Source organism: Phaethon aethereus (genome assembly GCF_964289735.1).
Source record: "Phaethon aethereus genome assembly, chromosome: 5".
Lineage (NCBI taxonomy): Eukaryota > Metazoa > Chordata > Aves > Phaethontiformes > Phaethontidae > Phaethon > Phaethon aethereus.
In genome coordinates, this window is record NC_138579.1 from 18065817 (window position 1) to 18093328 (window position 27512).

General features: G+C 35.0%; 1 protein-coding gene across 1 annotated transcript in view; it reads right to left on the reverse strand.

The window, feature by feature from the left end:
* Nucleotides 1–27512, reverse strand: part of PPP4R4 (protein phosphatase 4 regulatory subunit 4) — a gene marked incomplete at both ends in the record, with an annotated part of 70457 nt that overhangs the window by 26690 nt on the left and 16255 nt on the right. Inside the window, 7 exons of the mRNA XM_081999943.1 lie at nucleotides 1284–1406; nucleotides 3805–3926; nucleotides 8152–8259; nucleotides 10704–10810; nucleotides 12986–13059; nucleotides 13769–13916; nucleotides 19513–19615. Coding sequence (XP_081856069.1) covers nucleotides 1284–1406; nucleotides 3805–3926; nucleotides 8152–8259; nucleotides 10704–10810; nucleotides 12986–13059; nucleotides 13769–13916; nucleotides 19513–19615 — 785 coding nt within the window. The remainder of the gene's footprint in view (nucleotides 1–1283; nucleotides 1407–3804; nucleotides 3927–8151; nucleotides 8260–10703; nucleotides 10811–12985; nucleotides 13060–13768; nucleotides 13917–19512; nucleotides 19616–27512) is intronic.

Genomic DNA, 27512 nt, shown 5'->3' on the forward strand with positions numbered 1-27512 from the left:
TTATTAAATATTCTGATAACATCAACATAGGAGGGAGACCGGTTATTCTTCAGAAAATAAGAGTTTAAAATGGTCTTCAGAAACTGGACATATGGTCTTAAAACTTTAGACTATTATTGCATTAGAAAAGAGGTAAGGTACCATGCTTAGCCAGATCTGCACCTTTCTCCTTCCTGCACAAGGCCAGGAAAGAGAAAGACTAACTAGCTGTCAAATTTATTAAAAAGAAAAAAAAAAAGTGCCGCTTCATAGGCTGCACTTGAACCAGTAATGTCAAATTATTGCAAACTGTTGACAAAAAAAAAAAAAAAGGCAGTTTTTCACACTGAAAAATGGTAATAGCAATATAGCTTGCAAGACGCATGAAGGAACTCTTCGTTCAGCTCTCCTAAGGCGTAACACTTCAAGAAAAAAGACGAACTTGCCAGACAGAGTTCAGAGTTGAAAAGAGATCAGCAATTAAAGTCATTCAACCTACAGAAAAAAAGACTGGGAAGACATGATAAAAACAGGATAGACTGTCCTAGTTCTAGGTTTCTGTAAATAACAGTTTGACACTGTGTTAACAGGCCTTTTGAGTTATTTGTGGTGAAGCAACAGTCACTTTGATAGTCACTACCACGATTATAAAGGATCATTTTAAAGATCTGTAAGTCAGATCAAAGGGTTTAAGAGTCGAAGGGTAAATTCTCTAAAATTTAAAACCATGATTCTGTGCTGTCCCCCCCAGGTAAGCTCTGTGTAGAGGGTATATCATGGGCAGAATTATCAAGGAAAGATTTGCTGTGTTCAAGTGAAAACCACAAAAATTATGGGTACGGATTTGGCCTCAGCTGCAGCTGAGAATCCACATGCCATTAGGTCTCCCTTCTCCCCTGAAGCGCCTTACGGGCCATACTCTGTACTGTGCCTCAAAAAGGGTATCAAACACAGAAGTGAACATACACAGTTAACATCATACCAGGGTTTCACAAATTCAGTCATCCAACTCACAAGCTCCAGAATATCCAAGAAGGAATCAAAATCAATCAGTCAAACCAATAAACATAAACCACCATCTCTGACCCTGTCTAAACATAAAACCCCCAAGAAACAGATAGACACACAAAGAGGAAATTCACAATATCCATATTTATGCAATAGATTATTTCAGACTTTTACTTCTATACTTCCCTTCCTATCATTTAATTTCATACATTCAAATCTGGATATTTTCCAATGGCCTCAAATTCTCCACTCTTCCCTCATTTTTAAGATTTTTTTAAAAGAACATTAAATCATACCATATAATCCATTACACAGTTTCCCTAAATGGAAAGATAAAGAAACTAGGATAGATTCATCTGCTTTGAAGGATTTTTCACAGAATGATTTCACTAAGGGGAGTACAGTTTGACTCCTATCATCTGAAAAACAAAAGAAATTTTTAAAGTTAGCCATTGGTCAACATCTAAAAAGAGCATCAAACAGTGGACTTCCATAATAATTTATGAAAAATATAATTTAACATGCTCAGGAGTATTTTTGTCAGGCACTCACTGCAGGCAGAAAACAAGAATTATAAAGAATGACAAACATAATACCATAATACAGGTCCTAAAATTCTAACAACTTACCTGTTTGTTTGGTTTTTGGTTTGTTTGTTTGTTTTTAGGGAAAAGGCATCCCCCAGTAAAGGATGAGACAGAGAATAAATGAACTGTCACTAATTTCTCCATTCACCAAGAATACAGGGAGAGAAAGAAGGGCAGAGGAAAGAAATGAAATAATTTTAAAATTAAAATCAAATCCAAGCACTCTGCCTCCTTATAAAATAAAGGAGGAAATGTTCAAAGAAATGTATGTGTTTTGACTTGTTTTAAGTAAAAGTATTATATTTTAAAATGTTCAAGTTTTAAAGGGATTAGGATTTTTTAATGGTAGATCAACACCAAAATTCAGCAAATAATTATGGTTGAACAAAATATTTACGTTGACCTGAAGAAATGTTTTGATATTGTGGCAAAGAAACCCTAGGATAGAATTTTGGGTCATCTACCTTCAAAATGTTCACTTTCTAGTTCAGCCATGAAACCAAAAACTACACACACCAAATTTCTAGAAACACATTCCTTACAAACCTGTAAATAATCCCCGATTCCTTTCTCTAAGCACTTTTCAATAGCTAAAAGCAGTAGTTACAGCAACTGGGGGTGGGAGGTGGAGGAGTGAAGACTGGGAGGTGCAAAGAGAAGCACAAACTTGATAGCATCAATGCAAAGGCTCAATAATTTGAAAAATAACCTACTATCATACTTACTGATATAAGCACTAACTGCTAAAAACTCCACCTATGGTATTATCCCCAAAACTATCTTATTTCTTTATGTATTCCTCCATATGGCTTATATGCAATCATGTATTTTAGTAATTCATCACTAAGTTCCTGTACAGTAAATATTTGCTCCTCACTTATGCATCAGGAAGAAGTAGTGGAGTCAGTAAGATGGGAGTGGGAGTGGGAAATGTGGTGCAAAATACAGAGTTGCTAATGAAGATAAACAACTGAAGAATTTGGAAAAAGACAGTATAAAGAGCAAAGTGGCAAATAATGAGCAGTGATCAACAATTTTTTTTTCCATATACACTATAGCAATGATCTATCATGTACTTTGCTGCTTTATACTTTTCCAATTGTAAAAAAAAAAACCAACAAAACAAAAACCAAACAGCAAAGAGCACAATTGATACAGAGCCAGAAATGCTAGCTGTTACTGTCTTCTACATCCCCCTGAAAAAATCTAGACAGAGCAGCTGACTGGAGGACAAAGCACAGCGGTTACCCAGAATGTTCCCCTATACTCGAGCAGTCACAGTAGCTCTCCTTAAAGGTTGCCCCAATCAATGTTGAACTGAACTTGTGATGAGAACCCAAGAGCCGTGCATGTAGGTAACCCACCACCACTATGCCAAACAACCAGATACAACAGAGAATTTGTCCTTCCTCACATGAAGACACACTCACCCCTACACCTAGAGAAGCATGAAATAGGCATGTTGATAGAGGAAAGATATTAAGCACAGAGAAAAATACAAGCATTTATATTTTCTCTTTTAAAGAAAGAAAAGCTTTATAAAACATACACACTTTCTCATTGAAAAGAAGAAAGCTCTCAGTGCCATAGAGCCACAAGCTTAAAGGGATTTAAATAGTAATTGCTGATGCTTAGTACCTCTAAAACAAATCAACGGTGCACACTGCAATTTATGGGACCTGAAGCAATATTTTCTGTTTCAAAGTTTACAAATGTATTTGACATATAACACTGGATGTTAAAACCTGCAAGGTTGACTGATACACACACAAGTATCTTATCATTGCCCCAGTCTGGGTTCTTCAGCTCAGAAGGCAGGCTGCAGTCTGTAGTCAGGACTAGCTTTACTTCACTTAAGAGCAAAAAAAGCACAAGCAATGGCATCTGTTGAGCTAACATTTTGTATTCTGTGTATTGACAGCATTAAGTAAATACTAATAACCCAATATTCCTACCATTTTTACAGTAATTTTACTCATTCCATTTAACCACATTACATTAGAAACTTGGAATAAGATAACTGATTTCGTGGACAACTGGTTCAACCTCCGTTAAAACTTACTATGTATAAAGCACTGCAAGACATGAAACAAATAAAGGATAAAGAAATAAACAAAATAAAATCAGAAATGTCTGAAAAATGCAGACAGAACAAAAAGCATTTAAATACATTTATAAGGTGTATTAAAGCATTAAGAACTGGGCTAGTAACCCTAAATTAAATTATTACCTGCATCAAACTTATCAAGCAGATTCACTAACGTTTCAAAAGCTGCAAGACGTACACTGCTGCCCTCATCTCTTGCCAGTTCTACTAACTCAGGAAGCACCACAGTTTTTGTTAGTTCTGTCCTGCAAAGTGAGGCAAGCAGTCAAGAGAAAACATACAATGAAACAATATTGCCACAGCAATTTTTCCTTGAAATACTCATATAGATTTTTTTGGAGGGTATTCAAGAAGCAAAAATTGACAAAGTTGTAAGGAAATGAAAAATAATTTAAAACCTCCAGTCAATCTCAGGACTTTTTGCTTTGTCAACCAAAGAAACATGCAAGTTTAAAATGCAAAACTTCACCGCTAAAAAACATTCAAATCAGCTTGAAATAAACCAGAGAAAACGCAGTCCAAAAAACCTCAAAGGAGTCCAGCTGCTTCACTGTGTCATTAAGAAAACTCTTCTCATCAAATATGCAGAAACTGCTCAATGCTGTGGTCCAAAGCCAAAAATTCTTAAATATGAGTCATGTTGGATTGAAGTGTCTGGAAATTTTACGCTTCAAAGATAAGCATTATTTACAGAGGGTAAGCAAATACTGCTCAGAGGAAACATGGTTTCCAAGTTAGTCCAAACACTAGCTTTTAGACTTGTTTTAAAGTAGTAAAGAAAGGGTTCCGCTTGTCTCTTTTTGCCTTGGCAATTACTAGCACTGTCTGCACGTGTGACGGTCCTGACAACTTGAATCTATATATTGGCAGCAGATTGCTGTATTAGGGACTAACTTTGAAATCAGAGTTTAATCAGAGAGGTGATTAAGGAGTTATATACTCTTCACACAGAAACATTTGCACAGTAAGGCGACTGGCATAAATAAGTTGAGAAGAGATTCGCTTCTTGGAGCAAAAGTGCAGCTTCTGTAGAAGCTACCAACCAGCATAATTTCCCATGTCCCAGTGTATAACTGATTCCTGTTTGCTTTAAGAGATTAGAAAGATCTTTTCTGCAGCCCTACTACCAGCAAGAACTGGGAAGACATACCTAGTATTTCCACCTTTCTTTCTATGTTCCTTTTTTTAATTTATAGTAGTCAAGATTTCCACTGTTCGAATTTGTCTGCATTTGAGTTAAGAAGCCCATTTTGTCCAGTTCTCATGTATGAGCTCTTGGTGTGCTCGTCAATTCATGAAAGCTGTTGTAAGCACCACATCTCAAGAATGGGACCTCAGCAGTTTATAATAACCAGAGATTTGGGCCTCAACGTTTATGCTGCCCAAAACACAAAACTGCAGGGAAACACTCTGATAAAGTTACACTACACGAGCATTAAACAAGATGACAAAATGGAAACTATGTTTGACACTTTCAGCAACCGTGTATGAAGAGTTTACTCTGTCGTTTCAATCACAGTTTTTAATACAGAACTGATCACAATCTCCAGGATGACAGATTTTTACTGAAATAAAAATGCCCAAAAATACCCCTTCCAATCAGACTAAACAACAGCTGTCCCTTTTCTAAGTCAATATGAACAATAACACTTTCCAATGTTTATAATAAGCATCAAAGTGATTTGCACCTTACAGAGTTTATCATGGTTACTAGCAAATCAAGATGTAGCTTAACAGTATTCTTGCAAACAGATGATTAATCATTCATATAAAATTACAAGAAAATGACATGATATCATTTAGTGGTAACATCACTAAATAGCAAAAATAAGCATTAGGACTGTTGCCACATTATGCCGTCAACGCTTACCTAAAAATGTGCTTATTTTTGTGTATTTATTTGTCTTTATTTTCCTACTACCTGTTCATCCTCAACATGAAACACCACAATAGTTTACGTAACAAAAATACTGACAGTTCAGCATTTGCTATGAGATTAAAAATTAAAGCATCTAAACCATTGGGAAGAGACTACACAAAAACCTGAGGGAAAGCACAATGTATATGGATACATAAATGCTAAAAATAAATGTTGGTGATAAAAGAAAGAAAAATATACTGAATGGACCACTAATTGATAACTATGTATTTAGCCCTATTTAACCAGTATTCTAAGGCTGGGTAAATTGGCAATAATACTGTCATCTTCCACTGCACAACAGCTATCTTCTTTTAAGACTTTCAGCTCCCAGGTATAATACATTCAATTTAGTTAAAAAACAAAACGGCTGAAAGCAGATTCACACTAACTGTGAGTGCTCCTAAAAGCTACCACTAACACCATTTTTTGGTTCTCAATAGACTGAGCTGCAGAGCAAGGCAATCTGTCAGCTGTACATTTTTAAAACATAAAAAATGTTTCCAGTTATATCTGAAAGGAATATTCTTTAACTATATGTATATCCTAGATAAGTTATTTTACTCAGAATAACATACTTACATTATTGTAAAAATTATTTTCCTGGATTATGTGTCACAGATCATTTTCAAAGACAAATTCATATGATTGCTTCTCAGCTCTTGACTATAGCAGAGGTTAACTAAGAAGGTTAGAGGAATCCATGGAAATGCAGACTGTATCTCAAATAAGGCACCAAAAAAAAAAAATCTCATGGGGTTGAACAATAACAAATGAGAAAGGAGGAAGGTGATTGAGACAGACAAGAACATACTGCCTAGGAAGGGTCAGGGGAGCAAAGGATAGAACTACATCCTAAGATCAAGACCCAGAAATCAGGAAGCAAAAAAGAAAAAAAAAAAGATGCTTTGGAAACGTGTTTCTGTGGATTTCCATTTTGGTGGCATAAAAAAACCTTCAAACTAATATGATAGAACCGTCCCTCCCTTCAAAAGTCAGTAGATACGGGGGGAAAAAACCCAACTGGTCATTCTCTGAAGATAAACAGAACTCCCTCTATCACTCATCTTTAATCTCTATTAAAAAGAATTCAATTTTCAGATACATAAAGATACATGATATATGTGCATACAGTAAAAAGAAATGCAAGCTCAAATGCAAGCTCAAATTATTCAGTAATTCAGTTTTGTAAAATATTAAACTTTCAGTTTTACAAATATGAACCATATCGACAATTACTCCTTTCTTTTCTATAATCACAAATTCTTTTAAATCCAAAGCCATTCAATATGGAAAACGTTAAAACGATTTACTGTGATAACCTACATTTTGTTATAAAAGAAAGTAAGTACAAAGACAAATTAGTAACTTTACTGAGTTGAGTAATATTGTGTTTTCACATTATTCACATCCACTGAAGTTTTGCAGGACAAGGACCTTGTAGAAGAGCTGCCTAAAGCACATATATAAAATTATTTTGTATGCAATAAAGGCAAGTTTATCTAGGAAATTACTATCCTACATGACTTTACCAAAACAAATTAAGTACATGGCAGTAATGCTTAGTTCTTGATGTGAATATTCGTACCCTATATCTGAGTAAGCTAAAACACTGCCTGAACATACACTTTTCCAGTATTCCATGGTTGGAAGGTAAATCACATAGCTTCAGAAATTTCTGGTGTTTTGTTTTTTTAAGTAACTCAGAATCTAAACCACAACACAAATCTCCATTAAAAAACACATCATTCCACAGCCACAGGATTCTACAAACACCAGTACTAACAAACTGAAGTGTGTATTTACCATGTCTTTCAAATTACATTTCAGTTTCAGCATCATCCTTGAATTTGCTCATAAATTCAGAATTTTGAAGGCCAGAGGGACTCTTAAGATCTAATCTATCCCCATTGTGTAACACAGGGCAGGGAACTATATGATAATTTCTTCAAGTCTTTAAGGGAAGTTACTGCTTTTTTTTTTTTTTTTTTCTTCCTGACACAGTAACAGCTTGCCAGACCTGAAATTTTAAAATATTTGTTCACTCAGAGACCAGTCCTTTGTGGGTAGTTAACATATTCTATTTATTAGAAGTTCCAGACTTTTTCTATTCCCATATGTGCAACATTGAACATCTTCAAGCTTAAGAGCAAAAGTTGACTGAAATTTGCTTACAAAACACATTTAGTATCCTTTTGCAAAAAACTGCACAGTAATTATTAGAAACTGCTAATACTTGCCATAATCCTCTTCCATTTTTAAATAAGCTTATGACATCAATGTACAATTTAAATGATTTCAAGAAGCTATAGCTGAACTCATTATTCACAAAAAACTGTTGTTTGTATGGTTCAGCAATTTTACTATCAGAGAGAAACAAAAATCTGAAAAAGTGCCAACAGCCAATTCCTAAGAACACATCCGTACACTCCAAATTCATTATGGAGTACACATGAATTAAGCTAGAAATCTTAAAAGGAGTTTTTAGGTTGCCATTAAATATTTTAGAGAAAGATTTTGTGTTCAGAAGCAGTTACGCAAATTGTACTCACCCTATTCCTTGAGCTATATGTTCCAGTTGCCGACACATGCAAGTTCTCACTTCGTACTCCACATCCTGGCATAGTGATTTTACCAATGGAAGAATCTCTCTTTTAATACTAAAATATGAACATTTTTATTAAAATACAGAACAAGAATATATGAATTCCACTCTGTAGTACTCTAATTTTACCCATATATTACTTCTAATGGAAATTTTTTTTAACTGCTTTATCACACATGGCAAATGATTTTTCTGAAAATTTGTGATTATAAGAGAGTACTGTACATCAGACACAAATATGTGCTATCAAGAAACAGCAAAAGGATTATTTACAGCCACTATAATTTGCTCAGATTTTATCTTTTTTTTTAACTATGAAAATAGTAGGTAGGCTTAGAGATGTTGTCCTCATTTAATAACCATGTTCAATACAATTTTTGAACAGCCACTGTAAGAATACAAAGAATTATGTAAGTGGAAGGGCAAATCCCAATTAATACCTCATTAATACTCTAATACCTCATCTTTGGTATGCATGTAGCACCAAGGAGATTTTTGGGAAGAAAGTAGAAAAAGAATTTAAGATTAAAAGTTTCAGTACTGCAATGCCTTTATGCAAGCAGATCCAAGTATTCACGTTAAATCAATGGCAGACACAAAATAACTATTCTGAATTCTATTTAAGTAAAAACACATACTACAACTTGGCAGAATCAGCCATTGTGTTTCCTTTCAATGCCCAAGATGCTGTCATGAGTATTCATAAAATATCTCTATCCAAATCCTTATGTTGTTGCGAAACTCAAGAGAAATAATATGAAGACACAGACAAGCAAATTTTCAAGCCAGCTTGCACAGCCTCCACTCATCCTAGTGAAAACTAATTTACTTCTTACAGCAAAATTTGGCCTCAAGTTTCAAAAACTGTACAAAGTCTTGGGGGTTTGGCCTTTTAGAATACCCTGAAGTAGGGACTACTTCCAAAAAAGACTTGGTTTTAACCAGCTGTTGGAACAAAGGGTAGAAAAATTAATGTTCTATTGCAGGTCAGAGCTTTTTCAATACTATATAAAATAACCTAGCAGTCATGTGAAATACGAAATAAAGGTTTTTAATTATAGTATAAATTTTATGAGGAAAATTGGTGGTATTCTGAAGAAGAATGTGAAGATATGCTTGTATAATGCCTGCTCCTGAGGCCAGACACATCTCCCGAGCCTAAGCTACATTCTAAACCTGTGGATCCAGGTGTCTCTTCAGCCCTCAGAATTGCCCTCAGAGCCCCCTACTAGAGGATCAGTATGTCCCAGAAAATTCTCAACTGTCTTGTTAGTATGTAGCTTCTGTATAGAAATGGTGCTACTATCTGTTCACTGAAATGAGGCGCTTCCTACTTCTGAACAGCAAGGAATCATATTAAGGAAACCCAACAAAAGAAGGTATGATTATTTGAATTTCTTATGGCTAACACTATCATAATTTCTCATGAGATTCCAAATTATCTGGAAAGTCATTTTATTTTCATGAGAATGTAACATCAAATAAACAAGAGGAATTGTGATTCTGCCAGAATTCTACAAATTTTGAAGATAAAGATTTGAAGGCTTTGGTAACATCCTCAAAAAATACTACTTTACCATACTTATTAACATTTGCGTGTCCAACAAGTGTAGTGTACATACCAAATGCAGGTATAGAAAGCTTCCTTTTGGTTGCTTCTAGTTCTTTTTTATTGAAGAAAAAATCATAATCTAAAGAAATTTATTCCTAAATAACTTGTCATATGGTCCTGTTGTTCACCTTTTCTGTTATGCTGAATTCTTGCATTTTGGGGCAGATCAAAATCATTATTAGAGTAGACTTCTTCAGCTAGACATGATTTCTATGCATTTAGTAACCCTCAGTGGATTTCTTTTGTAATGCAAAAATCACACGTGGACAATTGCCTGAACAGGAAAACACACTTGGTGAATAAAGAATGTACCGTACCAACTGCTTTAGGCACGTAAGTTATTCAGATTTACTTTCATCATTGCTTCCCTCTCCTGCACCACTGTCCAAGAATCAAAGAGCTGGATAATATCAGGCTCCTGTGACTCCTGATACATCTCCATATAATTAAGGATAGAAATATATCTACATGTTAAAATTGGTTAGAAAAATAAAAAGTTAGGAAGAGGATTCTTCTCTTTATGACAACAAACTCTAAGGTGATGAAGTTGTGTTTTGCCTCTGTAAGTTGCAAAGAAATCCACTGTTTGGCTTATTTCCTAGTAAGAAAAACAGTATATAAGAATGGCATGAACATGGTACCCATTTGAACCTGTGAAAGAACATACAAACTCAAGTTATAAACTGATGAACATCAACAAGTCTGAATATGCTAGTTACATAATGAACATTTTTTTATTACTGATTAATATCCAGATAAAGGGATCTGTAAAAAGAAAGCATTTAATTTTTGCAATAAATTTTACTTTTCTTGAAGTAATTTTTGCCCACTAACAAAGAAATACCGGTATATAGTGTGGAATGAAAATATATGTACAGTCTACTTACATATGAGCTTCAAATTTGTTAGCTAATTTTCCCATGATTTTACAACTAATTAAGCGGGACTGAAGCGTTTGAGAAAGCTGTGCTTTGGAAACAAGTGGATTCAGGATCTGTATGAAAGAAAAAAGAAGAAATGTGAACAGAAGAAATGTGAGCAGTAAAATAACGTATTCCCCTTCTTAAAAAAAAAAAAAAAAAATCTAGAAAAACGTATCCCAAATGTCATCTATCCCTTTCATGGAATTAATCAGTACTAACAATAATGATGCCTATGTATATCAATAGTCTATTGGAAACCCATATGTAATATTCAGTGCTAATTATAGCATATTAAACCCATATCTTGGCCCAAATAGCAATTTATGATTCACATCACAACCAGTTTTACATCTGTCTACTTGTGTCCTTATTTTGAGACTAAGTTGTATATGAATATTTATAGCTATTAGCTGGTAATTTTTACAAATATGTTCCTGCACAAGAAAAAAAAAAATATGCAGAGAAAGGCAAAGGAAGCCTCTCTGAGGTTTTTTCTCATAGGTTTTCACAGGAAACACCGCTTCTGATGTAAAGTTTTGAGGCAATAATCCCTCTCAATTATGCATATTTTGGGGATCTGTGGGGAAAAGGTTTTATTTCCATACAGACACAGAAAACCTGCTCTGCTGTGATTTGTTGGATCACCTCTATGATGCCAGAAACAAACTAAGAAAGGCCTGCAGAACACCATATTTAGATATATTATTTTTTGCCCAGAAATAATCACAGAAGTCCAGGTGACAGGCCAAGAGGAACATTACAGAGCAGTATCTCCTGTAGCCTGCCACAGTTCCTCATTCAATCTCTTTTGCGGAGCTCCACAAAAGGATAATATACGGGGCAGGAGAGTCCAACAATATTCTAAAAGCATTTCCTCCTCTTAGCACATGAAATGAGGTGAGAGAATCTTACCACTGCAAGGACAAATAGATCACCCAGACTAGAATTAGTACCCAAGGTATGCTTCTAACTGTAACACTGCATAACAAAACATACCATTAGTTAGTTATCTACAAAACTGTACATTACTTATTTGGCCTTTGAACTATGACAGTAAACACACCACGTCTAGTAATACTAGACATTAACTACAATTACTGACCTAGATACAGTCTCTCCCATGAAGTGGCCATTGCCAGAGACAGGATACCGGGTTAGGCTGACCTTTGGTCTGACACACATACCTTCCCTTATGTGCTTGGAATCTATGATGGTCCTATGGTTTTTACTTACAAAAAGAAATGAACAACTAGAATATTCCAAGTTTTCTGATACAAAGATCCTTCAAGCAACACTGAGGGCCCCTTTTCAGAATCAGGATTCTGTACAGCTGCTGAATCAACTCAGCTTCATCAGTTGTGACCTTCCCAAAGCAAATTCTGGTGGAGACTTACAATTGTGTTCCTTGAGACAAATCAGGGGAGAAACTCCATCTTGTTTAAATAGAATCTTTAAAATTACATTGCAATTAGATTTCGGAGGTGACTACAATAATTTCTCTTTTCTTCCCCAATCTAACTTTTCACCCTTTAGCAGTTTATTTTTTAAACAGTGCTGGATTTCAATTACCCACTAATTTTAGTATTTTTATAGTACACAAACGATCATGTATTTAAATGTCCATATTGTTTTACATTATAAACACAGTAAAATGCACCTGTTGCAGAGCTTTTAAACTCAACCATGAAATATGAATACTTAAAACAAAACTTAATAAATTAGCTGAGTAAAGGGGAGTGACATTATGACAGTGACAGATTTCCTTCCTCTTTCTTGAGCTACACAGTGAAAAACAAAGAGTATTTGCAAGGCATTAGGTCTTTGGTACATCAAGAACAACTGAAATACGCAATGAAATGGATCTCTTGCATTCAGTCCTGTTTAGCAGAAATCAGAATTTTAGTCCAGTTGCAAACAAAATGTAGTTTCTTCACGAAGACACAGAATGAAATACTATCCTGTAAACCAAAATAGGATACATGAAAACATGCTACTGAGAATACTATGTGCAGTGGAACTGTTACAGTAAATGGTCTTTGTTTGCTGAAGAACACTAAAATTTTTTAAGGTGACCTTGCTGTCTCACCTTTTAGCACATTCCTTTCTTACAATATGTTCCACAAGCATTACTGTTTTTACAGGCATAGAACTGCCACAAATCCTACTGAAGCAAGACTTGCAGGGAAATACACAATCTTACAAAATATTATTATTTTGTTGTTAGCATAAGTGGGAGACATTATTACCTCATGTCTGATAGTCTCTTTTGGTAAAGCTTCTATTACAGCAAGAAGAGTTTCTAGCCATGCATTGCTGACACCTGTTAGAAAGAAATGGGTTATATGTCATATGTTATGTTGTACATACAACAACTATAACAAAACACACATCAGTTAGTCCACATTTACAGTTAGTTCTCACTTTTTACACGCACCTCTTCAAGGAGCTATGTATCTAAAAGCCACTAAATTAACATTCAAGGCTTTAAACTAAGAAGCAGGATAGGTGAGAAGCAAATTCTGTCTCCATTTCTTTTACCTTTAAAATTCCTGTACAAAAATAATAATGATCCTGTTTGTTTTGAAAAGATAATTTCCCTCATTTAGAAGTATATTCTTTTCTTATGCCCACTGAAACTTCCTAGTTTCACAAGAGGCCATTGTTTTTCTCCTTTGTATCCTAAGAATAGTGTCAAAGAAGTTACGAAAAACTCATCACCACAGAAGAAATGTCAACCATCCTCACTCCATTTTTTTCAGCTACAAAATTCTGGTACCTCAGTTAGAAGCTTGTACTCAGTAACAACTTTGGGATTTAGTCCTTCAGATAAAGCGTTTTGTTTGCTTCCACCAGAATTACATTTAAATATCAGTATATAATTAGTCAGCATGCAAAAATTTTTCATTCATGCAAGTCTAGATACAAAGTGACAGTGACTGCACTCACTGGTTTACACAGTATTGTATGGTCACTACGGAAACAAAACATACAGAAGTAATCAGGCATCAGCATAACTGTACAGCCCTGACCTGCATCTCTGTGTTCCAGGTTCTGGAGAATGATGTGTAGGAAGGAGTGGGAGTATGTATGAATGGACACCGACTCCTCTTGCAGAACAGTCAAAAATGAAACAGCAGCTGTTAACTGCATTTCCACTCCTGCAACATGCAGCACCTCCTGTATAATTACAAATTATACCAATTAAGAGCATGAGGCATAAATGGACTGAAAGAACATTCAAATTTTTAGATTCACTTTTAAGAGTGCATATGCAACAACCTGGGTAAACCACAAAATTGGCTGTAAAATTATTTTCTCTTAACAGCAATTACTTGGAGATATTAAAATCTCTTATATTATAGCATGAGCCTTTTAAGAAAAATAAAGTTAATTATAATATTTTTTGTGACTTCCAGTTTCATCAATGCATATGTGTGGATTCTTCTACTTTACATAATGAGAGGTAAAAAGAGACCAGACAACAACTGCATTTCTGCTGTTTATGCACATGAATTAAAAAGAAGTATTTCATTCATCCAGTGAGAGACACTAAAATAGCAGAAGGCAATTTAAATTTCATCCCTTGCCACCTGACATGGAGCACAAATCGAAATGTTTGTGTGTGTATACATATAGTCATAAGAATAAAGCAAAATGCAATAGAATATTTAATTAAGTAACTCAGTATTTACTAGTACTTAGCTTTAACATAGAAGAATATAAATAATTAGTCTGTCTTTAAAAGCATCAATTCAAAAGTTAAACAAAGATAATACAAGAATGAAATATTATTAAAATTTTTGAAAGAAACAAAAAGAAAATTTAAATTTCAGATTTATGCACACACTGAAAAGCCTGCAGGAGGCAATCTTTGACATAGCATTCACTGTAAATATCTATCAGCTAGGTGAATATTCCATTCATTTACTTCTCTAAACGTATCTCTAACTAATGAGAAAATAAAGTACATTATGCTATTACTAAAGCATTACACTCATTTTACATGTGATTCCAAATTCAGTAAGAGTTTAAAGCCCATACTTCCTGTTTAACACCTTAAAGATGTGGTTTTGCTTCTTTTTTTTAAAGTGCTTGAGATGAACAGTGTTTTCTCAGATCACATATCAAAAATCAATGATAAACTGGTATTTTAATTTTTTTAAAGAATCAGCCTAGACCACAGTAAGAAAATATCCATTATGGACCTAAGTATTATATAGCAGAGGAATTTTGCTGAGAAAATACAGTTTGCAGAGAACATCTGAGAAATTATTTAGTAGACTTTGCTTACTTCAAAGTAAAACAACAAGAAGTTTTCATTACACAATTGTCAACCAGTTTGTGTGTGCAAATGTGCATTTTTTTAGTTTATCCGATTTCAAAGATAAACATTACTTAACTCTCAACAGCTGTCTTGGTTTACAGCCATGTGTGTATTTCTAAAAGCATTCCCTGTGCCCCTGCTCCCCTAAATGAAAAGAAGAAACAGCACTGGGCAGCTTACCAATCCAAGTGTGATAAAATATTTGCATTCAATAGCCATGGAAACCACCCTCTTGTTATCACCACAGCTTATCTCTGTGCTTGCTCCTCTACTGTTATTACAACAGCCATAGCCAAGAATAAGGACACCTACCAATTTTGTAATTTGAATGTTTCTGGGATCAGAATACTGGAGTTCTGGGATATTGGCTTACACCTGTTCAAAAAAACATTACCAAAATAATCAAGAGCTATCTACACACAGTAGATGCTAAGACCAGAACATAATGGAGCTAAATTCAATTTTATGTATGTATTCAAATTAGCATCAAATAAAGTTTCCAAATAGTCTCCTCCACAGATCCACAACTCTGGATAATCATGTGTGAGAACACATTCTCTGGATGTGCCTCCTCATGGACCTCGGGAGACATTGAAATGTAGGTTTCTAGACTGCTTACACACCTGCCCGCATTGATGTTTGCACTCAGAACTGTACAGTTCCACATGTGAACATGTGTGGGTCTCCCCTTCTCATTCCAATTTCACTGAATTCAAGTTGAATGACTTAAATTTACTTAACATAAATTTATTTATTTAAAAAGTAATGTATTTTTCTATACGTGGATCCTCCACAGATTCTCATTCTGGAGGAAAAAATCTTCTCCTGTATGTCTTATTCAGACAAAAGTATTTAATGGAATTTAAGAGTATTAGCATGTTCTTGAAATATCCTAATGTCTACAAGTTAAACTCCGGCATCAATGCTTGCAAAACTTAGAAAGGATGGCTTATTCCATTAATTGGAAAACAGAAAATTCACCTCTGGTTTAATCCACTTTATGTCCCGCAGCAACAGAATTTTCTTGAAAGACTGCTGCAAGCAGAAACATAGTCAATCGTTTCAGTAACTGACAGACATCTTCATTTAGGACACAGAAATAATGGAGATTACAGAAGCTCAGATACAGTAAGGACGGACCAGGGTGAAAATCACCCCACCCCTTCTTAAACTATAAAATCAACTAGGAAAAATGAAAAGCTTTCAAGGGGAGACAGATATACTGGGAAAATAAGTAACTGTGAAAATGACTTTGGAACTAATAAGACAGTGCCGAGTAAGGCTTGATGTATACGTGTCAATAAGAGTAGCCATAGTGTTCTGCAAACACAGCATTTGGAAAGATCTTTTATTAGTCCATCAGATAGACATCTGCAGTCTCCTTCTGCTGTTTGTGAAGGCAGTGCCCAAGGATGGAAAACAGGGAGAATACTACTAACATCATTTGAAAGGAGCCATTTGGTGCACAAGAAATGCTAGGAAGACTGTCTAAGCTTTCCATAAACATGCATTTCGACAACTTCCAAGGTTCATGAGGAGGTGCATGCAGAAATCCAGAGAGTGGGGATCTCTATGCAAAAGAACCCATACAAGGATGCCACTTCATTTTAATTGTAGAATTTAAAAAAATATTTAATAATTTCATTCCTACATTAACATCTAAATGATACAGAACATATTTGTTTTATCAGCATAACTAAAATACTGACACCCAATTTAATCATTACTCAGATCTGGCATATTTATTGATGTATTTTATGTTTGATTTTGTTCATCTCAGACCTAAAACACTTATGTTAAATATATAAAGGGTCTTTGATATAATTTTAATTTAATCAGGTTTTCAGGAATTATAATAAATCTGCATATATAGATTTCTGTATTTATTTATACAAGTAACCCCATTTATTAATTTCTCACAAGTGGAATAAAAATTTGCAATGTATCCAGCCAGAACATTCCTTGCATTTATTTCTTCCTGTATCTGTTTTATCCTCAGCTCTGATAAAGACAGTATTTATTTTTGCTTTTGGGTTTCTGCAAGTATGCTAACTAAGTACACTGTTTTCCCTACCCAGTTATATGGTGACAATACTGTCAAATAAATAGCACCCTGAAACTACTATACAACTCATTTGTTATGTGTAAGTTTGAATCCACAAATGATTTTTCCCCATCTACAGAAGTGAAACGAAGTGCAGTAATTTAAGTCAGTTTACTTCCCTGCAATGCCAGACTACATTTGCAAGACTTTAATCATAGTTGAGTTCAGTTATGCCTTTGTAGATTATAACATTTCCCATGTAATGGTCAGGACTATTCTTCCAATAAAAACAAGGATAAGAAAAAAAAATAGGTCAAGTGGTTAATGATGCCAAATACTGTTTTGCAGTTAAAAGTTCAGTGAACATGGGTACAACACAATTGTTCTTCTATTACAGATTAAATAAATATTAGATAACAGAGCATCATTGAAGAACCTGCTTTATAAGAGTATAGCCACAGAACGAAATTTAACTCATATACATTCCAGAAAGTTTCAATTTATAAAGCTTAAACCTGAAAGGAAAACTTAGATTTAGACTGTCCTCATTATATGTCACTCTTTTACCTCTGCCTTGAGCTCATTAACTTAAGTTTCATTTAATTTATCAGCTAGGAAGGCATTCAGTTTGGATTTAAATGACAATGCAAGATGAAAACACACTACTTTTCTCAGTTATTTGCTCAAAAATTGATCAGATTTATTATTAAAATTGTCTGTTTCATGTCTAATATTTCTGTCTCCAATTCCTAACTCTTCTTTCTTCATACACTGTTTTGAGTTGAATGTCCTTTAATATTTTGCAGTAAGATACTTTGTAGAAGTAATTAAGTACTGCCTGATCTACACAGAGCTACACAGAACACACTGAGCTCCAATTCCCACCGTACAAATATTTTCCAGGCTCTAGGCAGTGATCATGCTAATGATCATCCTTTCACATTTTTTCTCCAACACTATAAAAAACCTAAGACTAGAATCAAAAACTGTATTTGCATATTAGACTTTTTATTAAAGACAGAGAGGCAAAGACTACCACTTCTCAACACCATGACAAATAAGGATAAAAAACCCCTGCGTTTCTTATTACGGCTTTATTTCAGGAAGAACTCTGCTCTCAAAAGAGAAACACCAGAGACAAAAATGGATTCAGTATGTTAAACAGATAATAAAAAAAAAAAAAAAAAAATTTCTTGAAGCCAGTAGGTTGGTTTAGGAAACAATGCATTATGAATGTCAGAATAGTATGTGGTAGTAACTGCAGAAACTTGGTGCAAGTATAAAGGGTTTTAAATGACTTTGCAACTTCAAGTCATTCTTTTTCTCAAAGCTTTTTTTTTTAATACACATATATATATTTAAACAAAATGCCTATTGACCTGTATCTTATAGCAAAGAACATGATAACTAGGAGTATAATGTTTTCTAAACAATCTGTCAGTCTATACTAGTCCTCAGTTCTGACGACAACTATTTTTTGGCCATTTGCAGAATTTAAATAATCAGACAAAAGTTGGAACAGCTCCTCTTAAGAAACAGGAGTCTCCTGGGATCTCAGAAGTTTCAGGAAATAATATGAACGGTGATGTCTGATATTCACAGAATCACAGAATGGTGATTGGGTGAAAGCCCCATCCAACCTGACCTTGAATGTTTCCAGGGATGAGATATCTCCCACCTCTCAGGGAAACCTGTGCCAGTCTTTCACCACCCTCACTGTGAAAAATTTCTTCCTTACATCTAGCCTGAATCTGCCCTCTTTTCATTTAAAACCGTTACCCCTTGTCCTATTGCTACAAGCTCTATTAAAAAGTCTGTCCCCATCTTTCTTAGAAGCCCTCTTTAAGTACAGGAAGGCTGCAATAAGGTCTTCCTGGAGCCTTCTCTTCTCCAGGTTAAACAACCCAACTATCCTTTATACAAACATATCTGCATATAAAATTGCTGTATAACATTACATGGCCAGCATGCATCTACCACAGCTAGCAGTGACTTACTAAAAATGTGGAGGGCAGCACATGAAACTTCAGACAGCTAAAAGCGAAGTATACTTTTCTAGATAGCAGCATGAAAATCCTAGTGTTTGGATGGAAGCAGATTGAGAACATCAAAATGAACCATTATGACTGGCTGATCCTCAAAAAGAGCACTCAAAAAGCTGTCAAAACACTGGTAAATCTTTAGAATATGCAATTAGTGTTAATTCTGCTTTCTCTTCCTGTTGTAACATTTTTCAAAAAATATAATACCTGCAATACTTTGTAACTAGAGTGAATTAATGTGGAAGATCTACTAGGCATACCTCTCCTAGAGAGAGAGTTTGCAACAGAAGTGGGATTTTTTTGCCTTTGTTGAAATACACTAGTAGAAAAAGATACATTGAAACCTTATTACACACAACTTACTCTGATTTTTGGTAAAACCCGACGAAGTGTTTCTGCAGGATTCTGTCGCATCAGGACTGGAAGATTTGCCACCACACTTGTTCCTTGGATATCCTGGCCAGAACTTACAAAAATATATACATAAAATACATTACTCTCTCCAATGGTTAGAAGCTCACAGCTTTCATTTAAAAAAAAAAAAAACCACACACCAAAAACAAACAAACAAAAAAAACCCCCAACAAACCCAAACTACCCATGTTACTCATATAAGTCAGGAAAGGCATTACTTTTTTAATATAATATGCAGTAGAAAACAATATTAAAACAACATCAATCATAAAAGCTGTTATGTATCATTTCTCATATGGAATATTCACATTTTTAGTGTAGTTTTGGAAAAAGATGTAAAATGTTTTATCTTTTCAAACTGGATGATCAAGACAGAGGTTTTGTGGAAGCTTTTCTATTATAACAATACAAGGGATAAAGCATAGGAAGGGGACAAATAGAAGATATCAATGAAAACTACACTCAACATATAACATTTTAACAGAAATCTACCATTCTGTTCCTTTTTGTAGGGAAAAGTGTCAGATGGACAATCAGATATGTATTGACAAACATGATTAAAGAAGGATGCAAAAACTTGGTTAGATCACAGATCTTGTATGTTTCTCCTCATCCTGACTCTCAGTGAGTCAGTGGTATCCTGCAATTGAAAAAGGAAAAAAACAGAAGCAAGACGGGAGGGAAAGGGCAGGCAGCAATGAAGAAAAGGCATGAGGTGAAACCAAAAAATACCCAAGTGGATTAACTTCTAGAATGGAATCAGAAAGAGTCTGGATGCCAACATAAAAAATAAAACTAGATGTCAACACATCCTTTTTCCTGTTTAAACACCTAAAATCCATTTTGCTAAACAAATTCAGATTTGTTCCAACAGCTAAGCAGCTAATTTTTAAATAAGCACACAAAGCTCAACTGCACATATGCAAGCATTTTTTCAGTGTGAGATTGCAATTAAATGTACAATACACATAATTTTAAAAGAAATTCATACTAAAACTACTTCTAAATACTTCCATGTACCAGTCCCCATTCCATCATCATTCCAAGTTTTCTTAGTGGACCATATGAGTTGAGGAAGGGAACTAGGTACATAAATGGGTCACAGGACAGTAGATTTGCACAACCACCTTCCAATTCTGTTCTGCCTTTGAAGTACATTAGGCAATTCACAAATAAGATGCAAAGCAGTTAGAGCTGAAAAGATCTTTACACATTCCATTAATGCTCTATACCATGCTCAACATCCATGTCTTTCAGGGGATCAGATAAATTATAGGTACAGTCAAGCAGGCCAATTCAGATCTATTTTGTTAAATGTATACAAATGTGCTTTTAAAAATGAGGATATGTTTGTATAATAAGCAAGAAGCAAAAGTAAAAGCTTTGGTTAAAACCAACAGAGATTAAACTACCCCAACAGAAATATTGTAATATCCTACTTTAAAGATTTTTTTTTCTTTGCACTGTATAATTTCCCAGTGAAAATATTCAAACAACAATTAAGCATCACCAACATTAATTTAATTAACTGCAATTTTAGTCTACTTTCGAAAGAAAGTATTCACAATCCTCGCAAAGGTAATTTTCCATGTTAGAAGACAGTACATTCTGGAAGACAGGAATTCAGGAATTCAAATCCTCTTTGCAAGGTATAAGGGTCTTAACATGGGAAAACCTCTGCCTCAACAAAACCTTCCCCTTCCAGAAAGAGTAAAACTTGCCATGGTAGATATGTCCCATTTTTTTGTACAGAATAACACAAAGTGCCTATAATTTGAAAGCATGTGTCTAAAGCATATATGATGGAATTAACCTAATGTTAGATTCTGCGTATCTGCCTCTAAGATAATTTCCTTTTAAAATCAATGGAGAGGAATAGACTCAATAAAAAGCAACCTATCTCAACCTCAATAGATGAGACGGACAGGGCCACTGAAGTGCCTGTTTCCCTCTACCACCTATAAAGGCGGACACAAAAACTAGCTCTCCTGCATGTACCTATACTGTGATTAAATGATGGCTCCTGCCCACAGAAACACATTACAAGCCTTAGTCCTACAGGCATTCACGTTTATGTACAACTTCACCACTTCAGGTAGTCCTGTTGATTTCTCACCTAGTAACATATTAACGTCTTTAGAAACGCTTGCGTGACGATAGCACCGAACTAATATAATTAATTTGGGACAAAATAAAACATTCCTACTTCCCTGAGTTCCAGAGCGATCAAGAAGGATCCATCACAAACTTAGTCATGGCAATAACTGTTCTAAATGGGTGCTACATGCCACAAATACCAGGAACCAGTATTTCTGTCTTTTTTTAATAGACCATATACACCTTAAATATTACAAAAGGTAAGAACCCAAACAGAAGAGTTATCATAAATTCTAAAATAAGTAACAAGTGAGCAGAAAGCTGCGAGCACTGTACTGAGGTTATCACACATTGCTGCCATCAGGGCTGCAACATTCTGACCTGCTGAACAAAATTTGGGAATCATTCCCAGAGCAGAGAATTCACCTTTTTTGTGCCTATACATTGACAGTAATAAAGAGCGAACAAAAAGCACAGCCAGGGTGAAGGTCAACACAGATGAAAAAAACAAAACAACACTGAAATTCACAATATCAGAGTGTAACAACAAAAATATTTACAAACAATATTTAACAAGCTGAAATCAGGACAAATTTAAGATACGTAATTTTAAGGTCAAGGAGAAAAGGCTTGACAGACCATAAAAACAATCACCTACATTTTTTTAATATGGGTTATCTCTTGGTATCTACCTTGCTTTAGAAATACAGGAAATTACTAATCCAATAATGCATTTTTTTAAATATTGCATTTTTTAAAATACAGCATGTATTCCAACTGAGAAAATGTATCAGTATTTTTGTAGGTTTTTAATCTTCTGTTAAGTCTCCTACTGATATGAAATTAAGCTAATGTGATTTTCCTAAAAAGTATCAGGAACCAATTTTCTGGCTAGTTACCATATACACCATTCTCTATTTTTAACTGTTGTCTGTAAACACAAGAATGTTGACAAGTTGTGACAGGGCAAAGCTACACCAAAGCCCTTTTTAATGCTATTCAAAATGAGCAAGTATGAATGAGACTACAGATTTTCAGACTGATTTTGATATTAGCATCCCCGCAATCTTATTTGGTAAACATGTATGAGCTCTCTCAATAAAAACACATCTCCAACTAACATCTGAATTCAGTGAAAGGACAGTATTCCGTCAACTACTGAAAATGGACTTAAGTTAATGATTAACACCTGATCTATTTACAGCTTCCAATCTTTTTGCATTATTGAAAACCATTTTATTATCTCATTTAAAACCATGAATATTAAAGCCTTTCATGTTTATGGCAGATTTCTCTGAGCATCACATACTAATTGCAAGAAAGCTTTAAAGCAGAACTGAGGAATCTAGAGCTCCCAGAGCAGAAAAGGGTCACAGGGTGTACAAGGCCCACAACTTCTCACGATACAACTTGCAAGGGAAAGATGCATACCTTTGTGTTATCCAGCAATAACGCAAAAGGTCAAGGTAACTTGGAGAAGCTATTTAACTGACAATTTTATTCACATTGTATCAAGATGGAAGAAATCCTAACTGTTAAAAAATGCAACCAAAATGCAACCTTTATCCACCAGAAATTTAAAGAAAAGGGGAGTATTTCCCTTTAAACCAGAAATGCTTAGCATCTGGCTTGCTGCCAATTAAGAATGTGAAGCAGAAGGCATTTCAACACCTACACAGCCTGTAATTTTCCAACTGTGGAAGATTTTTCTTCTACTTCTACCAAAGAAGCTGCACTGTATATTTTCTTTAAATATTAAAGACTTCAGGATTATAGTGAATTACTGCTAAATGCTCAGATTTAGACATTTTTGTACTAATAAATATATTAAAATAAATGCTAAATTTTTTCTTCAGAGTCACAGTAAGCTCAATGCAGTGAAGGTTCTACTCCTTTATTAACAGTGCTAACTATAGAAGAACTCAACAGAGCCCTATACTTAGAAGCAATTTAACGCAACCTCTTTTGTGCTAGCAAAATCAACATAGATAATATCATTTAAATATAAAACTTCAGGACTCATCTTCTCCTACAGAAGATCCCAGTGACTTTACAATTCTAGGAATCCTCAGTCAGGGGGGAAAGCTCTCATGCCTGAACACTTCTGTACTAACACTTACTGCCTCTGCAACACCAGCAGCTCGCTACAAGCCGGTGGTATCAGAGCTGGTCTAGCTCCAGGGTTCACTAAAGAGCTGGTACTTCTCAAGCGCAAGCGTAGCACTAAGCCTCTCCCTCTAGTCCTTGCATTTGTTTTTACCTTTTTTTCTACCCTCATAAAACAAAGTCTACATTGTATTTGCGACTGCCTTGAGACTGGAGCAAATCCTCCTAGAAACCATTTAAAAACACATGAAGGACAAAAAATGACTGGGAGTAGTCAACCTGGATTTGTGAATGGGAAACCATGACTGACCAACCAACTTGACAGCCTTCAACAACGACATGACTGGCTTGGATGGTGGAAGTTGTTTATCTTATTTTGTTATTGACATTGTCTCCCATAATATCCTCATAGATAAATTGATTAAATACAAGCTAGATAAATGGAAAGTGATGTGGACTGAAAACTGGCTGAACTGTTGAGCTTAAAGGGTTGTGATCAATGGTAAGGCAGCCAGCCACTAGTGGTTTACCTCAGGGATCTACACTGGGGACGATACTGTTTAACACCTTCATTAATGACCTGGATGATGGGACAGAGTGCACCCTCAGCAAGTATGCAGATGACACAAAACCAGGAGGTTGTGCTGCCTTAAAAAGCTGGAGAAACAAAGGGATAAACACTAACAGTGATCTTACGAAGTTCAACAGCAGGAAATGCAAGTCCTGCAGCTGTGGAGTAATAACCCATGCACAGAACAGGCTGGGGGCCCAACCAACTGGAAAGTAGCTTGCAGGAAAGGACTTGGAGTTTCCCATGGACACCAAGCTGACTTGAGGCAAAGGCAGTTGACAGCATCCTGGGCTGCACTAGGAAGAGCATCACCAGCAGCTCAAGGTAGGCAATTATTCTTCTCTATTCAGCAGAAGAAACTCATACTCAGATGGGATTGAGTCCACCAAAGGGCCACTAAAATGATTAAGGGATTACAGCATCCAATATTTAAGCAGACACTTAGACAACAGAGATTTTTAAGTCTCAAGATGATAAGGCTTGGGGGCCTTATTTAATATGTATAAAATCTGACGTGAGGCAGTAAAGAAAATGGAGGCAGATTCTTCACAGTGGTGCCTAGTGACAGGACAAGAGGTGATGGGGACAAACTGAATACACAAAAAATTCCATTTAAACCTTTAAAAAAAACATTATTTAATGTCAAAGTGCTCAAACATTGGAATTAATTGCCCAGACAGGTGGTGGAGTCTCCATCCTTAGGATTCAAAATCCTCAGTTCAGGACAAGACCCTGAATATATTGTTCTAATTGACACTGCTTTGAGCAGGGAGGTGGACTAGATGGATCTCCAGAGGTCCCTTCCCACCGCAACTATACTATGATTCTCATATTCAGGATAGGTATTTCCAGGTTTGCAAAATTTCAGCAAGCTCAGAGCAGACAGCAAGATTTCTTATATTAGAAAAAAAAAACCCAACCTACTTAAAGTAGATACTTAAAAATCCAACTTAAGTTTAATTTTAAAAGCATTTTTAAAAACATATTCTGCAAAATAAGAACAAAAATGTTTTAAAAGTCCCGAGGTACTCAGTTAGGAAAATTTGTATCTGGGAAGGGAATCAAGGACTACAGCTCCTTCTACAGCATGAAGAAAGATTAGTCACTGAATGTTCCCCAAAGAGATTATTAACACAAAGGAGTTGGCAAAAGAGACAATAGGTTTACATCTCTCTCTCCTTCATTTGCACTAGCCTGCAAAACACGAAGCAGAATATAGCATTGTGAAGAAGATGGAGGTACGATGTTCACCCAAGCTCTAACTAAAGCACTGTCTTTATGAACTGACTTCTCTTTAACACTGTGGCTAACTTTATCAGTTTAGCAAAAATGATTTGCTAAACAGCCGTTGTTGAATCAAGGACTGGAGTCTGCTTTGCGTAACTTAGTTTTACAAACCTGGAAGTTCTGATGGATGGCTTCAGGGGATTATGGTGTTAACTCAACACCCCGTAAGTGATATTATATTCAGTGCAAGGTTCCAAAATGCTCTGTGTTGGTCTAAATCTGTATTTGTTGAAAACAGAATTGAAAATTTACCAACTTCAATGAGTGAGGGATTAAAATAAGATGATGAAAAATGAATGAAGTATTCAATAACTAATTAGGTATTAGGAAAAAGAAATTTGCAAAGAACTGTCAAACATTAAAAAGGGGTGCATGGAGGTTGGGGGATCCTTGGAGACATTCAAAACTCATCTGAACAACGTCTTGAGCAACCTGACCTAACACCAAATTACATTAGACTTGGAAGTTGGCCTGCTTTGAGCAGGTCATTGGACCAAATGACCTCCAGAGGTCCCCAACCACCTAAATATTCTGTGACTGTAATTCATAAATCCTAAACTTAATTACCTTTTTGTGTAAAAGCTCAGTATCTGACAGGATTTAGCTTATTCAGAATGACTCAATATCAATTCTCCTTCCAGGATTTCTGTTCTCCTGTACAATATACCGGTTGCCAAGGCAAACTAGACATACAGATAAATATTTGTGTCAATAACATGAAAGTGCTTGGCCTATAAGACTTCCTTAGAGAATCTTTACTTTCATTGTGAAGATTTTTACATAGCAATCTTTCCTATGCAGATGGGTAAACATGGACTTAAAATTTAATAAACTGCTTTCTACATACTCTTGCTAAGTAAAAACTAACACTTTTAAAACTTTTATTTTTAAATCTTGTCTTTGATTGTATAATTCCACATTTTAGGTAACAAAAAGGTAAAAAATCTAGAAAGTAGAAAAATGTCTTGAAATCATAAATATTGATGAGTGATTTTAAATCTAATTTTTATTTTATTTCAAGGTGAATACTCCTTTGGTAGAACACAATCTGGTATTTTCTGTAAAAGTACAATCCTTTCTTAACACTGGTGTAAAGCAGTAACTTTCCTCTCAGTTCATGTTATACATGCTTATATTTTAATTATACTTCTGTAAACATAAGTTATATAACAGGAGTGTCTGAATATCTATTTGACACATATCATAATAAGCATATTATAAACAGACACAGTCCCATGGAAGGTTCTGTCATTTCATTAAAATAATTTCCTTTAAGAGCCTCCATTGAACAGACTGAGAAGCATGAACTGTACAAATATTACACAGTCTTGAAACTATGTATTACAAGTGAGATTTTATAGACCATAAGTGCTGTACAAAATTGTTCATACATTACCCTCCACCGTGTTGCAAATGACAAATAAAAGTATCTGGAATCAAAATGATGTTTTATCTGATAATTTGCCCTAGGATTTGAAATTTCAAAGATACCAGAGATATCTGGGATATGTTTTTAAAATCAGATATCTGATGTATCAAACTACTTACATTTCCAGCATTGTACAGTAACTGCTAAAAGAAGAGGCTTCCTTCTCAAAAAAAGCTAGTACAAGAAATTAAAAAAAAATCACTCATTTAGACACACACAATATATATAATTACAGATCTATGTATCATATTAACTATTTTATATATTATAACCAATCTTATGTATTAAAATACAGTATTGGGGCTCTTAAGCTGAATGCTGCACTTTCTTCACTGTCAGAACACTTTCTGATGACCACAGTTAGCTGGGCACCATATACAACAACCTCAAAACTCATTCAAATTGTCCTAGAAGCCAGTGGCCTTTTTCTGTATAATACACTACAGCATTTATGTATAC